The sequence below is a fragment of the Lytechinus variegatus genome, chromosome 2 (genome assembly GCF_018143015.1).
Source record: "Lytechinus variegatus isolate NC3 chromosome 2, Lvar_3.0, whole genome shotgun sequence".
Lineage (NCBI taxonomy): Eukaryota > Metazoa > Echinodermata > Echinoidea > Temnopleuroida > Toxopneustidae > Lytechinus > Lytechinus variegatus.
The window spans coordinates 15,944,526-15,964,430 of NC_054741.1; the positions used below are offsets into that span (position 1 = coordinate 15,944,526).

General features: G+C 34.7%; 1 protein-coding gene across 1 annotated transcript; it reads left to right on the forward strand.

Annotated features, from left to right (window-relative positions):
• Nucleotides 1-3,501: 3,501 nt before the first annotated feature.
• On the forward strand, nucleotides 3,502-16,650 carry LOC121407428 (dehydrogenase/reductase SDR family member 4-like). The gene is made up of 9 exons (XM_041598496.1): nucleotides 3,502-3,732; nucleotides 6,717-6,894; nucleotides 7,719-7,796; nucleotides 8,357-8,380; nucleotides 8,988-9,058; nucleotides 10,035-10,086; nucleotides 10,591-10,725; nucleotides 13,305-13,360; nucleotides 16,275-16,650. The coding sequence occupies exons 1-9, from the start codon at nucleotides 3,605-3,607 to the stop codon at nucleotides 16,387-16,389; spliced, it is 837 nt and encodes a 278-aa protein (XP_041454430.1). The 5' UTR covers nucleotides 3,502-3,604; the 3' UTR covers nucleotides 16,390-16,650.
• The last annotated feature ends 3,255 nt before the right edge of the window (nucleotides 16,651-19,905 follow it).

Consider the following 19,905-nt stretch of genomic DNA (forward strand, 5'->3'; position numbering starts at 1 on the left):
TATCTGCAGAACAAAACAAACTCATAAAGAACTCAAAATTGTCAAAAGAGTTTGAAAGTCAAGTCCACGTACTCTAACCAAATATATTGAGCTGAATATAGATAGGCTTATCTTCGAGATAGGCTGCAGAGCCCTTTGAGGATTGCAGTAGATGATGATGATGATGCCGTGATGATGAAATAAAACAAGAACAGCTTTGATCTTTTTTCATCATCAAAATTGTATGCTTAACATTAATTGCATTTCCAATTCGAGCTTATAATTATTTCAAACATAATAAATGGGTTTTTTTCCTAATGAAATTATTAGGGCCTGTGACATAATATGAAATGAAACGTGCACAACACAAGGATACTTTACATCTCTTGTGATTTTATCTGTCAATCCGCAGGGGCGGATCCAGCTTTCGCCAATGGGGGGGGGGGGGCGGAAAAATTTACCCACATTTTCCCCGATCGGCTGCTCAAAGTTGATTTCAGTTTTTTTGTTTGTTTCTTTGAAGGGGTATAGCCATAACAGACACTTCTTAGCTATCCTAGACTTCAGTGACCACCTTCAAGGGCAACTGAAAACATATCTATATAAGAGTGGTTTTTTGGTAGACCGATTGACTTATTGTTCAGACAAATGTATTATATGTAAATAGTTTTCGTTGTTCTGCTCTGAACCACCTTGAGCATCTAAACAAGATGGACAGGGCGCTATAAATCTCATGTATTATTATTATTACATTCATATAAAATACTATATAATCTCATATAGGCCCTATAAATGAGCGCGAAGCACGAGCTAAATTTTTGGGAAATTTCATGTATTTTGTCCTGAAATAATAATTCTTAGCAATGTTTGTGAGTCCTGAGCAAGGTATGCGTATGTAACTATATTTTTACTGCAAAATTTTTATTATAGGCCTATATAAATTACGTACGTTCTGGCCTGATCATCGAAAACATGGATTGACTTGTAAGGACCGTTTGTTGTTCATGATCACCAAAAGTGCTTAAAAATCCAAATTTTAGGTCAATTTTCATCTCGCTCGTCGTGCTCACATCAACGATCCTTTACGGTTCGAGTACTTAGAATGTCCAACTTTGGTCAAAAATTTTCAGTTCGCACTCTGTTTGAATGATTACCACTCGAATGTCCACATTTTAGGTCAGAATATAAAAAAACTTTCAGCTCGCGCTTCTCGCGCGCATCAAATACTGTTCACACAAAAAGTGCTCCTAATAGAGCATCCAGTATTGAGTCGGAAATTCATAAAAATTCAGCTCTCGCTTTGCGCTTGCATAAAATGTTGAGATACCCATCCTGTTCTAATATTACCAAAATATATATTTTCTAAATTTGCCAGGACAGAATATCAAAATTTTCAGCTCGTGTTTCGCGCTCACTATATAGGCCTATATATACCAATCATGTTCACGGCTACAAAAAAGGTGCTTAGAATATCCGATTTGGGAAACTTACAGATGAAAATATCCCCCATCCACCTTAGCGAAAGCTGGATCCGCCCCTGGTTAAGAAATGTCAGCTCCCGCTTCCATAATTAATTTTTATTCGGGCCTATTCTGATGAGAAGTTAAACTCAATTGCATCCCCAAAGTGCTCTAGCTAGCTTATGCTTCCAGGGGGTATAAAGCTGATATGTTTACTGTAGGAAGATGAAATAAATAAATCATATTCAGGCCCGGGGGCGACCTAATTTGGGGGCCTCTGTGAACTTCTAGGCAAAATTGCGCGCCCAGCCCCCCCCCCCCTCGCCAGTCAAACATAGGTGCCTATGCATATTGAATTATCTTATTTCAATTTAAAAAAAATCAACCGATCGGAGACCACTTTTTTATGTGTTGATGAAAAAAAATAATCATGAATATAAAACTTTTTGAAAAGAATAAATGCGACAAGGCGGGTGTTTCATGAGCTGTTCGTAAGTTAAAGGGATGCAGGCTAGAGATACGGAGTAAAATTCACAGAGCAAAATGCTGAAAATTTAATCACAATTGAATATTAAAGATTTGCATTATTCCGGTAAAACATCACACTCTAAGAACAAATCAGTCAAAAATGACTGGTTAATTGGGTCTGCTGGGAGCAACTGTTATTCCAGTCATATTTGACTATTTTCTAGTCATATTTTACTAGAACAGAGTTATTTCTGACTAGAATATATGTCAGAAATGTGAATATCAGTGATTGTCATATCATTTGCTCCCAGCTGACTACTGGTCTAGTCAAATTGAATGATTTGTTTTAAGAGGCAGTTCTAGGCATGTCTTAAAGAATATTCATTATAGGTGCTGGGCTGATGATGTCCTAATATCCCCACTTGTTCTTTTTTATTATAAAATCAGGTATATTACAAATTTTTCTCCTAAAAAATAAAACAAGTGGATTGACAACTGAGGGCCTATTGTTATTTATTGCTGGCGGGGCAGGGCCAGGGGTGGGGTAGACTGCCCCCCCCCTGACGAGTCACAACCCATGCAAGGGATGCCCCCCCCCGACGAGTCATAACTAATCTCTGACGAGCCACACGTGGCCCCCTCCTATGAACAAGAATATCCTTCCCCACAAGAAAATGATCACCAGTCGAATTCAATTCAATTTATTTATGTCGTTTTTACGATAATGATTTGATTACTAGTGAAAATATTAGGTTATCATATAGGTTTCATCAGTGTCTAGTCATCTCCCTCCCTTAGTTTAAGATAAAAATCACATTGTTAAACAAATAGGGTCATTTTCATGAAAACGAAACATGTGGGAGGGGATACATAAAATGTGAGGACCGCTGGTGTGCCCCTGCCTCAGTGGAGGAAGTTGATCTAGTCCTAAAAGCATTGTTGCATTAAAGTAAGTAATAAGATTTATTTATTTTATTTATTTACTTATTTCAAATATTTAAAAGAAGGGTAGCTCAACCAGCAACAAGCTGGTTTTCGTTGAGGCCCTTCGTGAACAAACACAAATATAAAACATGGTAACATATTCAAATATAAACAAAGAATAGAGCATAAATACTAATATTGAGAAAAAAAATGAAATGAAATGAGCATAATTAACTATGGAAAACAGAACAAATAAAATATGATACTGTACAGATGTTACCTAAAACTAAACGAAAATATTATATACACATGAAAAGATCTAAATGTTACATTTGTTTCTCCAAATTAACTGTTGCCAGTTTCATTTGTATACTTTTAATTCATATGTTTCATTTTATATTCTTATACTGACTGGATGGAGGTAAATTAGGGGTAGGGTCTATTCGTGTGACCTGTGAGAATTTAGCAAGACTTGTGGGTCATGGAATTTAGTTAACTTTTTCCAAACCCAGGCAGCACCTTCATCTCTATTCCTGGTTCTTTGTATTATGTCACGTATTTTTATGTAATTTTAATTTGACTGTAATTCATGTATTTTGAAATGCCGAATAAATGATAATGATAATAAATTGTCGTGTCATCCAATTTACGAAAAAGGGTCTTCGCTTTAAGACTATGTGACTCACCGTGCCGCAGGAGCCTGGATTTGGAGCTCCAACTCGAAAGATATCGAGTACATTCGTTAATCTGATCTACGCTGCAATTGATACAGAATGTTTCCCTTGACACGATTATTGTCTTTAGCTAGACCAATCAACCATTTCAGGATGGCAAGTGCTGCTGCTACAGGTTCGAGGCGTTTGGAAGGAAAAGTTGCAGTAGTTACAGCTTCCACGGAAGGGTGAGCTCGTATTTAATGATTATGTACACAAATGTTTGTTTACATTACGTGAAAATGAATGTGAAAGCCGAATGTGAAGGAGATCGCATTCATCTCGTGCAATACGTGTGGCGGTTAGGGTTACCCTTCTCAACGTCCGTCCATGGACGTTGAGAAGGGTATCCCAGATATTCAATTTTGATAGTTTACGAAAGTAAACCATAACTACTTTCTTTGTAACTTGATAATTATACAGTATTTTATGATTCCAAACATCATCAAAATATAGTTTAACAAACTTTTTAAATATTTGATACCGAAACATACGATTTGACGAATTCTATGCATAAATTAGAGATAGAATTTATCCAAATGTTAATAATAGGCCATATAGTGGTCTGAAAATGACGAATACGAGTTCAGTTTTGGATGGCCTGACATGGTAGAATCTTTATCAATTAAATTATTTTACTCTTTCAAAATGAATTGTTTTGTAGTGTTTTACCAACAGTTTAAATTATAGTTCTTTGCATTACAATTATCATTGAATGCATTATCCTACTTGTTTTGTGTTTTAATTTCAACGTCTATGATTGATCAGGTAAGATTATAATTTTCAAATTTCTTGGCACTTTTGCACGTCATAGACTACCCACGTGATGCCACTACGTCACTAAGAAAGAAGTTTTGACAGGTTCGGAGTTGTCATAAATATTTAGTGAGGTTGTTTTACCCGAACTTGGCAAAGAGGGCTTCGTGAAACGGTTAGCGGGCAAGTAGCTCACTATCACATCAGCTAACCAATTGGCTACTATATATTTAGAGAAATTCTTAAAATCTTCGTTAAATAACATTTCAAATGTGAAATCACATACAATTTCACGTCCTTATTATTTTGTTTTTTCTTTTCTTATGAATAAGAAATATCAATCCTTCTTTCATGTCTTGTGTTTGAAAAACATGATACACACTTAAACTTTCAACGGCTAGTGGCATATATAAAACGTAATAGTTCCCGTGTATAATCAGAATTTAATTAACAATTGTTTTAGATTCGGATCATTCTTAAGTTTATTAAACATAATAGCCCGAATTCACAAAGGTGGTTTTGAAAACCCACGGTTGAGTCCATGGTTTATGCAGATTTCCTGTATAAATTACGCTTAATTTAGCGCGTATCGGGCGCGTGTATGAAAAATGTCCACTCCTGATGCGCGCTTTTGTCACAGTACGCCAAGTTGACACCTGTTACCATGGTTAGATACACAATTTTATTCATGAGTCCACTGTTTGAAGAGTGGACTCATGAATAAAAACAGTGGACTCATGAATAAAATAGCGTTGATAGCCACGGCAACAGGCGTCAATTTGGCACACTGTGACAAAAGCGCGCATCAGTAGTGGACATTTTTCATACACCCGCCCGATATGCGCTAAATTAAGCGTAATTTATACAGGAAATCTGCATAAACCATGGTACAACCGTGGGTTTTCAAAACCACCTTTGTGAATTCGGGCCAATGCGTCTCTCCTTTACATATTTTGAACAAAATAAAATATAATGTTCAATAGTCTCAAATACATTGCACACCTCACAGAGGCCTGAAGAGTGCTGTTTAATTTGAAACATATAATAGTTTAATTTGCACTTACCTACTGTGATTTGATGAAGGAGGCATTCCTCTTTCCAAGAAAAACCTTTTCTATGTACCTGCTTGAAAACATTATCATGAATAGCATATAAAAAACTACTATTTCTAGACGCATTCCAATCTGCTTGCCAGACACCTTTATAAAATGCATACATGAGCATGTAAGTTTATTTATAGTGTTTGGTTAAACGAGGTCTATAAAATTTTTTGCAGCTCCTTTCTTGGCAGCTCTATCGGCGATCTCATTGCCGTTAACATCACAATGTGAGGGAATCCATTCAAAATGAATACATATATCTTTCAAACTGAGTTTATGAATTTTGAATAAAATTTCATTAACAATAGTGTATTTTATGAAATAAGAATCAATCATATTCAGTGCTGACAAAGAGTCGCAAAAAATTACAACTGAACATGGTTTATCAAAGGAGTCTAACCACTCAAGTGCCATTAAAATGGCCATGAGTTCTGCTCTCATGATACTTACATTGGATAATCTGAAATACTTTTTTATTTTATACTGAGGAACATAAAATGCTGCCCCCGTTCTAAAATTATCCTCAATGCCTCATTCAGAATGCACCTAGAGGGCGCTTTTGTAACATACCTAAAATATGTACCGCGGTGTGTGAAAAACAGGCGGAACGGGATTGCGGCGCTATAGCGCTGTGCATGCACGAAGCGGCTACTAGTTATATGTAGGGAGTTGCACAGTTTACACTTTAATTAGACCACTTTGTATATGGATTAATTATTTGGACCTATTGGCTGTTAAACGGAATGGCATTAGACTAAATGAAAGTAGACCATGTGGTGAGTGGACGAACTGATGGTAGACCAAATAATAGTAGACGAGTTGTCAGTTGTATGAATTGGCATTAGACGAATTGGAAATAAGCCGTGCTAAGTGGCATAGATGCAAAGTTCAAATTCTAACTATAAAAAATGCCAATTTTGAATTCTAAAAAAAAATAACATTCTTGGCAATTACATGTCTGAATGATACTGAAATATTATTCACATTCTTACAGCACTTATTTTACAAATTTATTAATTGGATATTATTATTATTAAAAAGCTAAAAAAAATGGAGATTACTTTTTTTAGCTCGTTCCATGCTTTAGAAGGGGTTTTATAAATAAGGACAAAAAAAGTCAAATACTTTATTTCGATCGGGCACCTAATTAAAATAATTTTAATATGATATTTGTATTTTCTTTCAATAAACAAATCCATCACATCATAACCGTTTTATGGCACACACATTCATATGAATTAAAATTGACTTTTTATGGATTTACCCAAACTGAAGATAGTCTGTAACTGCGTTCCTTATTTCTCTCCCCCATGCAGAATCGGCTATGCCATCGCCAAGAGACTAGGTGAAGAAGGTGCTCATGTTGTTATCAGCAGTCGTAAGCAGGCCAATGTAGACAAGGCATTGAAGAGCTTAAAAGAGGCCAATCTCAGCGTTTCAGGTCTGGTGTGCCATGTAGGCAAAGAGTCTGATAGGGCCAAACTTATAGAGATGGTGAGATGATTACTCAGTTCATGATCAATGCTTGGTATTAACACAGAGAAATTCCAGTAGTTGCAGTGAAAACTGATTTCATGAGAAAGTCTGTAAAACCAGGCTTAATTGTCAGTATATCGAGGATCTAGATCTGGTACAGTTGCATAAACTGAACTTTGTGAAATCTTGAAATCTAGGCTGAAAAATGTTCACACTGAAGATCACCAACACAGATAGGCACACGTGGTACAGTGTATTAATATTGCTGGAATAAAGACCCGACGGAAGTGACCGAATCCGCGCTTATTTTGCTTATTTCTCAGCAATTATACAATTTCTTCCAGAATCCTTTGGTACATATTTGAATACAAACAGACACTTCAGTGGTCATTGTATTAGATTCTGTAAAAAGTCATTTTGAGGTCGTTACCAAAACTGGAATTTATCTTTAACACAGACCCTGATATAAACTGTGATCAACAAGTGGGTCTTCACACAAGACTAGCACAAATGAGGCTTCACCTTTTTTTGGCCTGGGATCAATGTAACCCATCATCGTGTTTGTCAAATTTGTCGCAGTCAAAGCCGATTTTCACAGATTTTTTTATTCATTGTCAAATTTTATTCCAGTCTTTAATATACATATTTCAACAAACTATAAATAAACAAATTCAATTTAATGCAATACATTATATTTCACCATAGGCCCTGTAGTACAAGCATCGTAAGGAAAGTTACGAAGAAAAATCATATCATGATGGTGTTACTGTATTGGGTAATTATTAATTCCAGATAATCAAATATATGTTTATTTTTCAAATATCTTTTTAACTTTTTTTCAGGCTGTCAAGGAAAATGGTGGATTAGATATATTGGTATCAAATGCTGCAGCAAATCCCTTCTTTGGTAGAATATTAGATGTAAGTTAGACATTTTAATTTTTTTTATATTAAAATCACTGGTAATGTATTCAATTTAATCATGATATAGAATTTAAGAACATTAAGTTTACTTTCATTTCATTTGTGACGATGTATACAGGGATGCTCATCTATATAGAAGAGCAATCTATTTAAATAAAATTTATATTTTCAGTGCCCAAAAATGTTTAGACGAAGTAGGAATTCTTACCTTTTTTTCTGAAACTGGTTTTTCCTGTTATTCCATAAATGTAGTAGCCTATAGCATTTGCCTTTTTTTTTCATTAAAAAGAAATTCTTTATGAAAGAGATGTATCATTTGAAGTTGTGCAATAAAGATGGTTGAGTAATGCGCTCAAGAAATCACAGCTCCTTTGGTGAGCCTCTGATATACAATAAAGTTTTCAGAAAAAAAATAATAAGTGGTAGACCAGACTATGGAAATATTATCCACTGTTTTAAGGGTTAAGTAAGTACTTGTATTGGTGTGTGTTTTCTACTCAATGTATTTTTGCTTATATAGAAATAATCATGTTTTGACCATTCTTTTCTTCTTTTAGTGTGATGATAAATCTTGGGATAAGGTAGGTTTTATTTTGAAATCTTCACGAAATATTTAGATTACAATTTATCACGTACCAATTATTGTAAATCTCAGTCACATTAGATTTGTGAGCGTAGAATATGAAAAAAATAATGATAATTTCAGTGTATGTGTAAAGATGCCTTGTAAATTTCTTGAGATGTTCAAAAATATTTAAATTAATTAGACTACATGAGGCCAGAGACTGGTATGTAAAGAAATATTCTGTTAAGAAAGTCCTTGGACCTTAAGAAAATTATGATTCAAGATTCTAGTCAACATTTATTTCAAAAGCATTATTCATATTATGGTATTTGTATTGCTCATGATATAATGGAGGTGACAACTTTTAAAGCACAGTTTGTAGCCAGTGCACAAGAAGTATATGGTATGGTACATCATGAAGAAAAAAAAACACAGGATAGCAAAACAATAAACAAGGTAATAATAACAGACAAACCAGGCCCATTTATGTAAATTGAATCATTTAGTAAAAATTATTGTAAATTTAATTGATTACAGAGTCAAAGAAAATTTTAGTTGAGACTACATGTATAATCTCTCCATATTAATGGATGACTATTAGAGACTTCATATTCTCTTCCTAGATATTTGAAATCAATGTGAAATCAGCATTTCTTCTGGTAAAGGAAAGTGTTCCTCACATGGTCTCAAGAGGGTGAGTGTATTTAACTCTTTGCATGTCAAATTAAATTGGCGGTGGTGTATGATAATTACAATTGCTTTTATGATAATTTATTTGAATCTAGATTTCCATTTTGCACCATAGATACTGATAATTATTGTATAGATGTTATCCAACTACTATGTACATTTATTAGCTTCTCCAGTATAAAGGTATGAGAAAAGTAATAAACAAGATTATTGAATTAAACAAATGTCCAAATTGCAATATCAGCATGCAAAGGGTTAAAGGGGATCTTGAAACTGATCTTGATTGGATACATGTCAGCAGATAAAGATTCTCCATGACGATATGAGATGCAACTATTAAGCACAGTTTGGAAATTCATTGCTTTAAATGTTAAAAGCCAAATTGGATGCAAATCTCTATAACTAGATGAAAAAGTATCATCAGTTTTGGCACTTAAAATAATACAAACCATTTTGAAATGATAATTTCAATAGTTTTCTTCACCATTATATCAAAGGAAAGATCCTCACAAGAAGCAAAAAGTGTATGACACTTTTCATAATTGACACCTAGATTCAGACCATGGTTTAGATTATAATTGAGCTGAGAATGCAGACCTTAGTTTCTTCAACCATCTTCAATGAGTACTCACATTTGCTCATACATAGTGCAGTGCTGCAGTGAGACTAGCTTAACTGACTCCAGACCATCAAAAGCTATTGCACTGTTACCTATATGACATAGCATCTGTTGGTTTTGAGTCAGTTTCAATGGTCAGACTATACCATAGCACCAAAATTAACCACCCAAACCGGTTTGTAGCATATTAAGTCTGAAGCCGAATAGTGCTGAGCTTAACCCTAGGAAAATTGGTGGGCTAAGACCTCCCATTAGCCCCACCTATTTCCCCGAGGTTCAGGAATTTCTTGTTTTGTAGTCTGAAATGGAATTCATTATCATAAATAATCTTAACTACCTTTATTTATATTTTTTCTTGCAGAGGAGGATCTGTCGTTTTAGTATCATCAATAGCAGGATATATGCCCTTTGAGGTAAGTGACATGATGAATAATAAACAAAAACCAACTAATTGACTTTTTTCTATTATCATGTTTTTGTTTCGCCTGAACGAAGTTCGGAAGAGACCTAGTGATCACTTTTCATGTTGGTCTGTTACGAAAATGTGCAATTTTTTGTTCAACTTGCTCTCATTTCTTTATTTCTGTGTCAATTATGTTTACACTTGGTACAAATGATCCTTGGGTAAAAGTATGAAAATTTGCCATTTTCGGCATGATATTAACACACAAAAAAATCATGTGGTGTCCCAATGCTATACCTATACATTTTGAATTTGGTCTCCAAAGAAAATAAATAGTCATAAAAAAGTAGGCATTAATTTTGCAACGCTGCCTTTTTGCGGTCTAGAAAAATCATGCAAAGCTTAAAAGGGGCCCCCCAACAGTCCTGTCAGGGTTAAACAATGATCTACCCAGTATATAATTTTGAGGTATGGATGATTTGATGTTTATATATCATATTGTCTCTTTTTTCAGTTACTAGGACCATACTCAGTCAGTAAGACCGCCCTCTTGGGTCTAACAAAAGCACTCACTCCACAGCTCACAGAGATGAACATCAGGGTAAACTGTGTTGCTCCAGGTCTTGTCAAAACCAACTTTAGTGCTGCTGTAAGTATGATTATCTGTAGAGATTGAAATGGATTTTTGTGGGGAAAAAATTACAGTCTCCTGCCTGTATTCTGATCGGTTTATTTCCACAATTGGTCTAATGCCAATTAGTCTAATTACCAACTCGACTACTATCATTTTGTCTATCATCAATTCGTCCACTATCCATATGGTCTAATTGCCATTTTGTCCTCTGACCATTTCATCTAACAACCATAAACCATTTGGTCTAATTGGAAAAGTAATTGGGCAAAATGAATGAAAAGAAAATGAGTATTAGACCAAATGGTTGTTATACGAAATGTTGATGGACGGAATGGCATTTAGACTAAATGAAGGTAGACCATGTGGTGAGTAGACGAATTGGCAATTTACCTTCTGATCTCGGGTTATATTTATCAAAAGATTGGTTTATTTATCTAAAGATGTGGTTTAACTATGGATAGCAAATTGCGACACTAATCGCTATTAAAACAGTACAGGTTTAATTCATCAGTTTGTGTTATACACATATCATAGGAATAGTAAATGACTGAGTTCCTTTGCCATTGTTGCGTGATGAAAGGGCACAGTATACATAAGAAATATACAATGATAATAGAATTTCGATATTTTCCGCTTCCCATTAATTTAAACAGATAATTAGACCATGACTTGAAATTAACCAGATTTCAGGATATGGGCACTGAGTGTATCTTCATATTTAATAAAAAGTTGATACAATTCGCTAAAGGCGAGGAGAAAATTACATCAATAGCATGTAGCATATTAGCCATAGAATCTCAGATGGTGAAAACCTGTCGATAGGTAATCATCTATAATTAAGGCCCAAATTCACAAAGGTGCTTTTAAAAACCATAGGTTAAGCCCATGGTTTATGCAGATTTCCTGTATAAAATATGCTTGATTTACCGCATGTATTACAAAATATACAATACTGATGCGAGCTTTTGTCACAATGAGCCAAATTGGCGCCTATTGCCTTGGTTAAATACGGTGTTTTATTCATGATTCCAGTGTTTTGAATTAATGAGTCCACTTTTCATAATGTGGACTCATGAATAAAATTGCATGCTAAACCATAGCAACAGGCATCAATTTGGCTGTGACAAAAAGCATGCGTCTGCACTGGACATTTATTTCTATATACGTGGTAAATCAAGCGCAATTTATACAGGAAATCTTCATAAATTGTGGGTTCAACCGATGGTTTTCAAAACCATCTTTGTGAATTTGGGCCTAAGTATCTGATTTCAAGAGTCTGTAACAATTGCAAATATTTAATACAAATTGCTAGCAGGGGCACCCCAGATATTTTAGTTGGCAGAGGCAGCATGGAATTGCCTAAATATGATTAACAGGGGTAAATAATAGTTACTTGATCAAGATGTTCTCTTTTGATACCCTTTTTCTTTCTTTTCAATTGCTTGGAAAATAAAAAAACATTCGTGTGGGGGGATTTGCCTCTACGGCCGCTCTGTACGGTAAATTGTCAATTCGTCTACTATTCACATGGTCTACTTTCATTTAGTCTTATACCATTCCGTCCATCAACATTTTGTATAAAAACCACTTGGTCCAATAATCACTTCATGTAATCACCATTTCGTGTTTGACCATTTCGTCTCATCAGTTGGGCTAATATCCATTTCATTTTCATTAATTTTGCACAATTAATGCTTAGTCCAATTAGACCAAATGGTATATGAGCATAGTGGCTATTGGACCAACTGGTTATTAGACATAATGGTGAGAAGACGAACTGACATTTAGACCATGTGGATAGTGGACGAACTGATGGTAGACCAAATGATAGTAGACAAGTTGGCAATTTGGATTAATTGGAAATAACCCTCTGTACATGTAGTACATCTGGGTCCTGTAGCACAAAGGTTAGCAATTAATCGTACTTGATTTTCACGATTGATTGTACATTGTAGTCAATGGATAGTGTAGTAGGTTTCACGGTACACCATGTATCTCCTGAGGACGACAAGAACACACTTGTCGAAACGTCGAGATTGGTGGTCCTTTTCAGGACCAACACTTGCCCAAGGAAGACATGGTGTGCCGTGAAACCTACTACACTATTCTTCTTCGCCATGGAAACCTTCGAAAGTAGTCAATAAAATCGATCATAGAAAAATGATCTACGATCATTACGAAGTTGTGTTACTGGCTCCTGATTGTTAGTGGGTTCATAATGGCATACTCATGTGAAAACTGTCATTCTGGTCTTTAAACTAATGAATATTTGGAAATAAACTACATGTGTGTTTTTAATGTGTAATTTAGTAATTTGCTTTTTCTTTCTGAGTGTTAAGCCCTTTCAGTAGAGTCGATTTCAAAAGGCTCAACACTTTTCAATAAGCATACTGTAGGCCTACATTAAAATAGAAGTGTAGCATGAAATGATGAAGGAAATAAGTTGTTATTGAAAGTTTGAATATCCATCAAAGAAGTTTGTCTGCACATGAGGAGATCTGATGGCCATGTATTATATATTTCAAAGGAAGAGAATTATGTAAGTACCATCGTTATTGTTAAGTAATGATTTCTGTTTCATTTTTTTCATACAGCTATTTGCAACAGAGGAGAATACTAAATTAGCCTTGAGTCAGATTCCTATGAAACGGTAATTCGCCTTTTATCATTAAAAGATTTGGGGTTTATATTGTTTTTTGTCTCACCTGCATAGCAGAGTGAGACTATAGGCGCCGCTTTTCCGACGGCGGCGGCGTCAACATCAAATCTTAACGTGAGGTTAAGTTTTTGAAATGACATCATAACTTAGAAAGTATATGGACCTAGTTCATGAAACTTGGCCATAAGGTTAATCAAGTATTACTGAACATCCTATTAGAGTTTCATGTCACATGACCAAGGTCAAAGGTCATTTAGGGTCAATGAACTTTGGCCGAATTGGGGGTATCTGTTGAATTCCCATAATAACTTTGAAAGTTTATGGATCTGATTCATGAAACATGGACATAATAGTAATCAAGCATCACTGAACATTTTGTGCAAGTTTCAGGTCTCATGATTAAGGTCAAAGGTCATTTAGGGTCAATGAACTTTTGCCGAATTGGGGTATCTGTTGAATTACCATCATAACTTTGAAAGCTTATTGGTCTAGTTCGTTAAACTTGGACATTAGAGTAATCAAGTATCACTGAACATCCTGTGCGCATTTCAGGTCACATGACCAAGGTCAAAGGTCAATGAACTTTGGCCGAATTGGGTGTATCTGTTGAATTACCATCATAACTTTGAAAGTTTATGGATCTGATTCATGAATCTTGGACATAAGAGTAATCAAGTATCACTGAACATCCTGTGCGAGTTTCAAATCACACAATCGAGGTCAAAGGTCATGTAAGGTCAATGAACTTTGGCCATGTTGGGTTTTTTTGTTGAATAATCATATCTCTGTAAGTTTATTGGTCTAGTTCATAAAAAGTGGACATAAGAGTAACCATGTATCACTGAACATCTTGTGCGAGTTAGAGTAGTTTTCAAAGTCAGCACTGCTGCTATTAAACCGCGTGATGTAGGTGAGACGGCCAGAGGCATTCCATCTATGTACACCAGGGGAGTGTTATATCAGTATATGTTGTCTGACAAGTACAACTTTCCTTGATTGTGATTGGCCAGAAAGCATTGTTATAATGGTACCTGTTGGATAAAACATCTGACAGAATATTATCTGACAGTTTCTATAGGAGCTGTGCTTCTCAGCCAATCAAATCATGGGGAGATCTCAGATCTGACAATTTGTTAGACAAAAACAATGTTGAAGGAATATTATCAGTTCAAAACTCTGTAGTATCTGAAGAATTTCACCTAGCTAAAACAGTTTTATTTTGTATTCATCTCTTATCACTCTTATCACATATACTTTAGTATATGCCAAAATACAAGTGATAATGTATTGATGTCAGATAAAGAACAACATATGTGTTGCACCAAAGGTGTGGCTATTATTATCATAATAATATTTTTGTAGCATCTTTTTCTTGAAAAGGTACTAAGTGCATTACATAACAAATTGTTTTCTCCATCATGTTAGCTAAAAATGATTTTTTTTAAACATTTTTGATGATTCTTTCCTTCATTGGTATTTTCTTTATTCAGATTGCAGTGTAAATACTCTTTCCCCTTTTCTGTACGTGTCCCTTTGTATATGCTAATGAATGCAATTAAGTGTTGAAATATTTTTTGAAAAATCTATATTTTCTGTACAATCACGAGAGTGACCTTATCATTACTTGATGAACTACATGTATTCCTATGTATGAAGAATTTGGGTAAAGGGAACATAGTAGTCAAGTCAATGTTTGCATTCTCCAAGTAGTGTCAATTCCAAGGTCCAACTTGTATTAAAGGGATTGTTAGTCTTGGAAACAGACCACTGTTATAACCTTAGCATAATAGATGAATAAAGGTCATGGACTGATTATATATGTGTATAATAGCTTGAATACCATATTAGAAAAGACAGTCAATATAACTTAGCATCCACCTGTCTGTAGTAAAAATCTGTCTTTGGTTGCCACATGAATTATCTCCCATTTGAAAGGAATGTAGAATTCGGTTCCATGACATTTGCTCTGGCGACAATTGCTCCGATGGAAAATCTGCATGTTAAACCAAACATGAAATCAAACATTCAAAACTAAATAAAACCTAATCACTATGTTTACATTAGTCTGAACCAAAAACTCTATTACAATCCTAACTCTACCCCTATCCCCTCTGAGATATTAAGACATGAGCAAATGTCGCAGGAGCAAATGTTGTGTCGCCTGTAGAACCTGTCTATAAATACCACCTGTCTTCAGTGACCACTTTTTCTGTTTCCCTTGGATGGCCTTCATAGACAGGTTTAATTTAGCTTTTAATTCCTACTTCTGAATTATTCTGTAACAATTATATCCGTTTCTTTCATTGATTTGATTGAATTTTCTTCTGCATGAATACCAAATGCCTGTCACTCGGTCAGTCAAAAATCAAGTAATATCAAATTAATAATTTGATTAATCAGTCTATCATTCATCACTCAACAATTATCATTCAATCATTCATCACTCAATCATTCACTCAACAGTCAATCAGTCATTCACTCACTCAACAGTCAATCAGTCATTCACTCAACAATCAATCAATCAACAAATCAATCATTCATCACTCAACAATCATCAATCAATCTTTCAACCAACCAAAATGTCTACATTGTGACCAGGGCTTTCAAGTCAATACATAGACTGCCCCATGCAAAACATTACTACTCTCACTACCCAGGTGAGGTCAATAGGGACCTTGCAGGAATATATTCCTTAAAGAGCAGTGCACATACATGTACTGGCAGCTGCTCTGCTAAAGCCAGGGTGATGTGTGCATCTGATAAAGTAGGTCCTTGGGCTATGTATGAAATGCAAGTGACGTCATTATAATCATTAATTTTTCTTATTATGTTGTTAATTATCATTATTACTCTTTATTGATTTATGTATTGATTCTATAATATATTCATTTATCATTTGTTACAGAGCTGGTACTCCTGATGAGATTGCGGGGTTAGTATCTTTCTTGGCTTCTGACGATGCTAGCTACATCACTGGTGAAAACATGCTGGTAGCCGGAGGATCTCCTGCAAAACTTTGATTATATCCATAATCCAATTTCACTCTTTAGTCTATACAAGAATACTGTATTGTATATTGTACCAAGGAGACAATGAAATGCAAATTAATTCATGTAGCTTCCAATCTCTAAAGAGGTACAAAAGAATTCACAGGTACACTGTAGCCTTTGGTGATGACCTGTGATGCTGCCAGTTTCATGGGGAAACTGAAAAGTGGTTGTGGTTGAAAATGGATAAGTGGGTATATCTCCAATTTTATTTGATCACAAAAATGTGGATATTGAACACATGACAAAATGTATCTCGGCTCAAAGCCTTAGTCTGTACTGAAATAGGGCAAAATTTTGTTAACATTTTCAAAATGTGAAAACCCCTTAAAATTTGACAATGTTCACATCATCATAATTTACAAATTTCCACACACTTCCACATTACAAAAAAATTGAATTTAGTTTGAGGAAATACATCTATTTGTGATGTAATGTGTCACAGTTGCGGCCAATCAAGTAATTTCAAATCATATTTCAGTCAATATTGCAACATTAATTTTTGCATTCCCCAGTAAAAGTTAGCAATGTATCTGCTTGTAATATCCGACCAAAGGCAGTGAAAAGTAATTATCATTACGAAAGCATATTTCCTATTTGATCTGGCCAATAAGTCTGTTATTTTTGTAGCAATCTTTTTCTACAATCTGCTACAAAAATCCAATGAAACTTATGCCTGACATATTTTATCCCTGCGGCATCAAAGTGGCTCTAAAGCGAATGTGTTGGATTGTTCTCCTTCACTTAAAGCTCCTTGATTGTACAAATAATGCACAGGTAGGGAGGGTGTTGATGATGATGCAGTGCGCCCGAAATGAGATACCTCAAATTTGGTGTTTTAGTTTTGTGGGAGTATTGAAAATGAGTAATGATATACTTTGTATTCAGATGCTTCTGATAGGGAAATTAACACGTGTTTTTATGGAGAATTCAACACCATTTGGATATTGATCACCCAGAGTCGAACAAGATGTATGACTCGTAGACAGTGTGTAATGCCACTGGAAAATGCCTTTTGGTTTAACTCATTAAATCACTCTACCTGGTATTGCATGAAGCTTTGCTGTAGAATTTCTCGGTGCCAAGTTACATGTAGATTTCCCCAAAGATATCTCTGTATTTTCAATGCTTTCCGTGAGAGTCTGGGGTCAGCATATAACAATATACTCCCCATGAAAGCAGGTGCCCATCTGATTTTAAGAACATGAGTTTTTATTTATCTAGATAGTTTGTATTTCAAATAGCTAAGCTGATGGGAATTCAAATGATTGTGAATCTGATTTGGTACCAACCAAAGATTAGTCACCAGTCGTGTGAAAGTCATACGTAATGTACAAACTGAGGGATTCATGAAACTCCTTCCTCTAATAAGATAGATTACGAATACGATATTTAATGAAACAACTCTAACTTGGTTTTATGTTGATTGTGCCAAGGAGCCATTTTATGTCAAATATCGTGCTGTACATTGAATTACATACAAAGATGATTTAAATGATGTACAAAATATGTGAATAAAGAAAAGTAACAAATTAATTTGAGTTTTCTTGTTAGAGTGGAGGTTATATTTTATCATGAGAAAACTTTTGTCACACCATTGAAGCTAATTCAAAGATAAACCATATGAAAAAAAAAACAGAAGTAGAAACTCCATATTGGTCAAAATAGAGATCTGAATAAATTGATCTTGGGCCCGGCAGCCACTGAGCAGTGCCAGATCAATATTGCTCTATCCCTAATTAACTGTTGAATGCCAAACAAGGTAGCAGCAGCAATCCTCTTTCACCATCTTATAATGTCTTTCCTGTCCTTCCCATTGTGAGACAGATGCTCTACCAACTAAGCCAACACACTGGTTATGCCTGAATTATACCTGAAATAATATTTTCAATGCCATGCAATGCTGCAATGTTTTTATAGTTCTCAGAACTTGTGATTTAAAGAACATTGTAATAATATAGAATAATTTAATTCAATATATAATGCCTTTACTTTAGAAAAGGTATTCTACATGGACCAAATATATTATAGACTTTGGGACTACGAAATATAAAGAACTTTGTCGTGTCATATTTGAAGTTCGAGAGCCAGTATGTATTGTATACATGTATGCATCTTGTATTTGATTGTTTGTAATGAATCATGATCAGAAATATAATGTAAATCTATATGAAAATACCCAATTTGTAATATTTCTGTGATCATTTGAGGTGTCCAGTATGTATATGATCAGTGTTATACCAGCCTTTAGCCAATCCACATAAAGAAAATAAATTCTAGTGGAGAAAATATGGCCCAAAATGCAATCAACGTATTAATCATTTCCAAATTTCACATTCATCTTAAACTTTAATCACACTTTACAATGTACAAACAAAAGAGTCACCAAAAGGTTAAGATAATGTACACCATACAGGTAATTTAAATGCATGGAATCAGTGATATTGTGTATTTGTTTAACAACATAAACTTTTAATTATGAAGAAAGCCTTGCCAGACTGACTGAAAAAAAAAACTTTTGTGGTGGGTTAAGTCATAGAATCAATGTACAATGTACATTTCTGAATTGCAAATTCAACCTAGATATTTCTGCAATTGGACATCTTCATTAGAAAGTCCTGTCTTTTATAACTCAACATAGAAAAAAATGCAGACTCTTACACAAGGGTTTGAAGTTATACTTATTAAAGCTAATGCAGTGGATCATACTACCAAAAAGTTTTCATAGATTATGTCATATCAAACGCAGTATTTTCTTAAAATTCATCGAACTTCCATCATAAAGGCACAAAAACCTCCCCAAAAAAATATCAATTTCATTTCTCAAATCACTTCTTTTTTTTTGCAATACATGATTGATGACATTGGTTCACTAACAAAATACCAATGATGATTCCATCTATGAAAAGTGTTTGTTAGTACTCGAATGGAAATAAAGGCAGGCAGTAACTTTATTTGAAATCAAAATTACTGATTCAGTTACCGGGAATAATTCCATTATAATTGCAATCCTTCCAGTCATACAGGACTAGAGTTGTTCAAGCCATGTGGTAAATTATTTCCTGAAAGATTTGGTGATAAAGGTTCCACCAATACTATTGGGCTTGGTTTCTATGTGACACATTGAGCCACTCAAATGGTTTGCCAGCTGGGTGCTCTTAGGCAGTGTATCTATTTGTTGCCATTTTAAATTTCCATTTATTTCGAAAGGTTTAGATATTGTTTATTTATGGATGAGATAGTTATTCAATCAGAAGTATATTTATTCATTGCAAGTATGTTCTTGATTTTGATGTATTTTATTTATGCTAAACAACAATTCTCATTTCCACATAATTCTTTCATTTAACTTACGCTAAAAGTTTTAACCTACATCTGATCCTTATCTCATCAAAGTTCTATACCCATCCTTACCCCCGTTTTCTGATAAAGGAGCCATTACTGATTATTGTTGGAGCAAACTTTGTGTCACCATTATTCGTACTAAAA

Excerpts from the sequence above, each read along its gene's own strand:
- LOC121407428 (XM_041598496.1), top strand. The coding sequence starts at position 3,605 with ATGTTTCCCTTGACACGATTATTGTCTTTAGCTAGACCAATCAACCAT. Across the intron at positions 6,895-7,718 it reads GGGCCAAACTTATAGAGATG|GCTGTCAAGGAAAATGGTGG; the intron begins GTGAGATGATTA and ends ACTTTTTTTCAG. Across the intron at positions 10,726-13,304 it reads AAACCAACTTTAGTGCTGCT|CTATTTGCAACAGAGGAGAA; the intron begins GTAAGTATGATT and ends TTTTTCATACAG.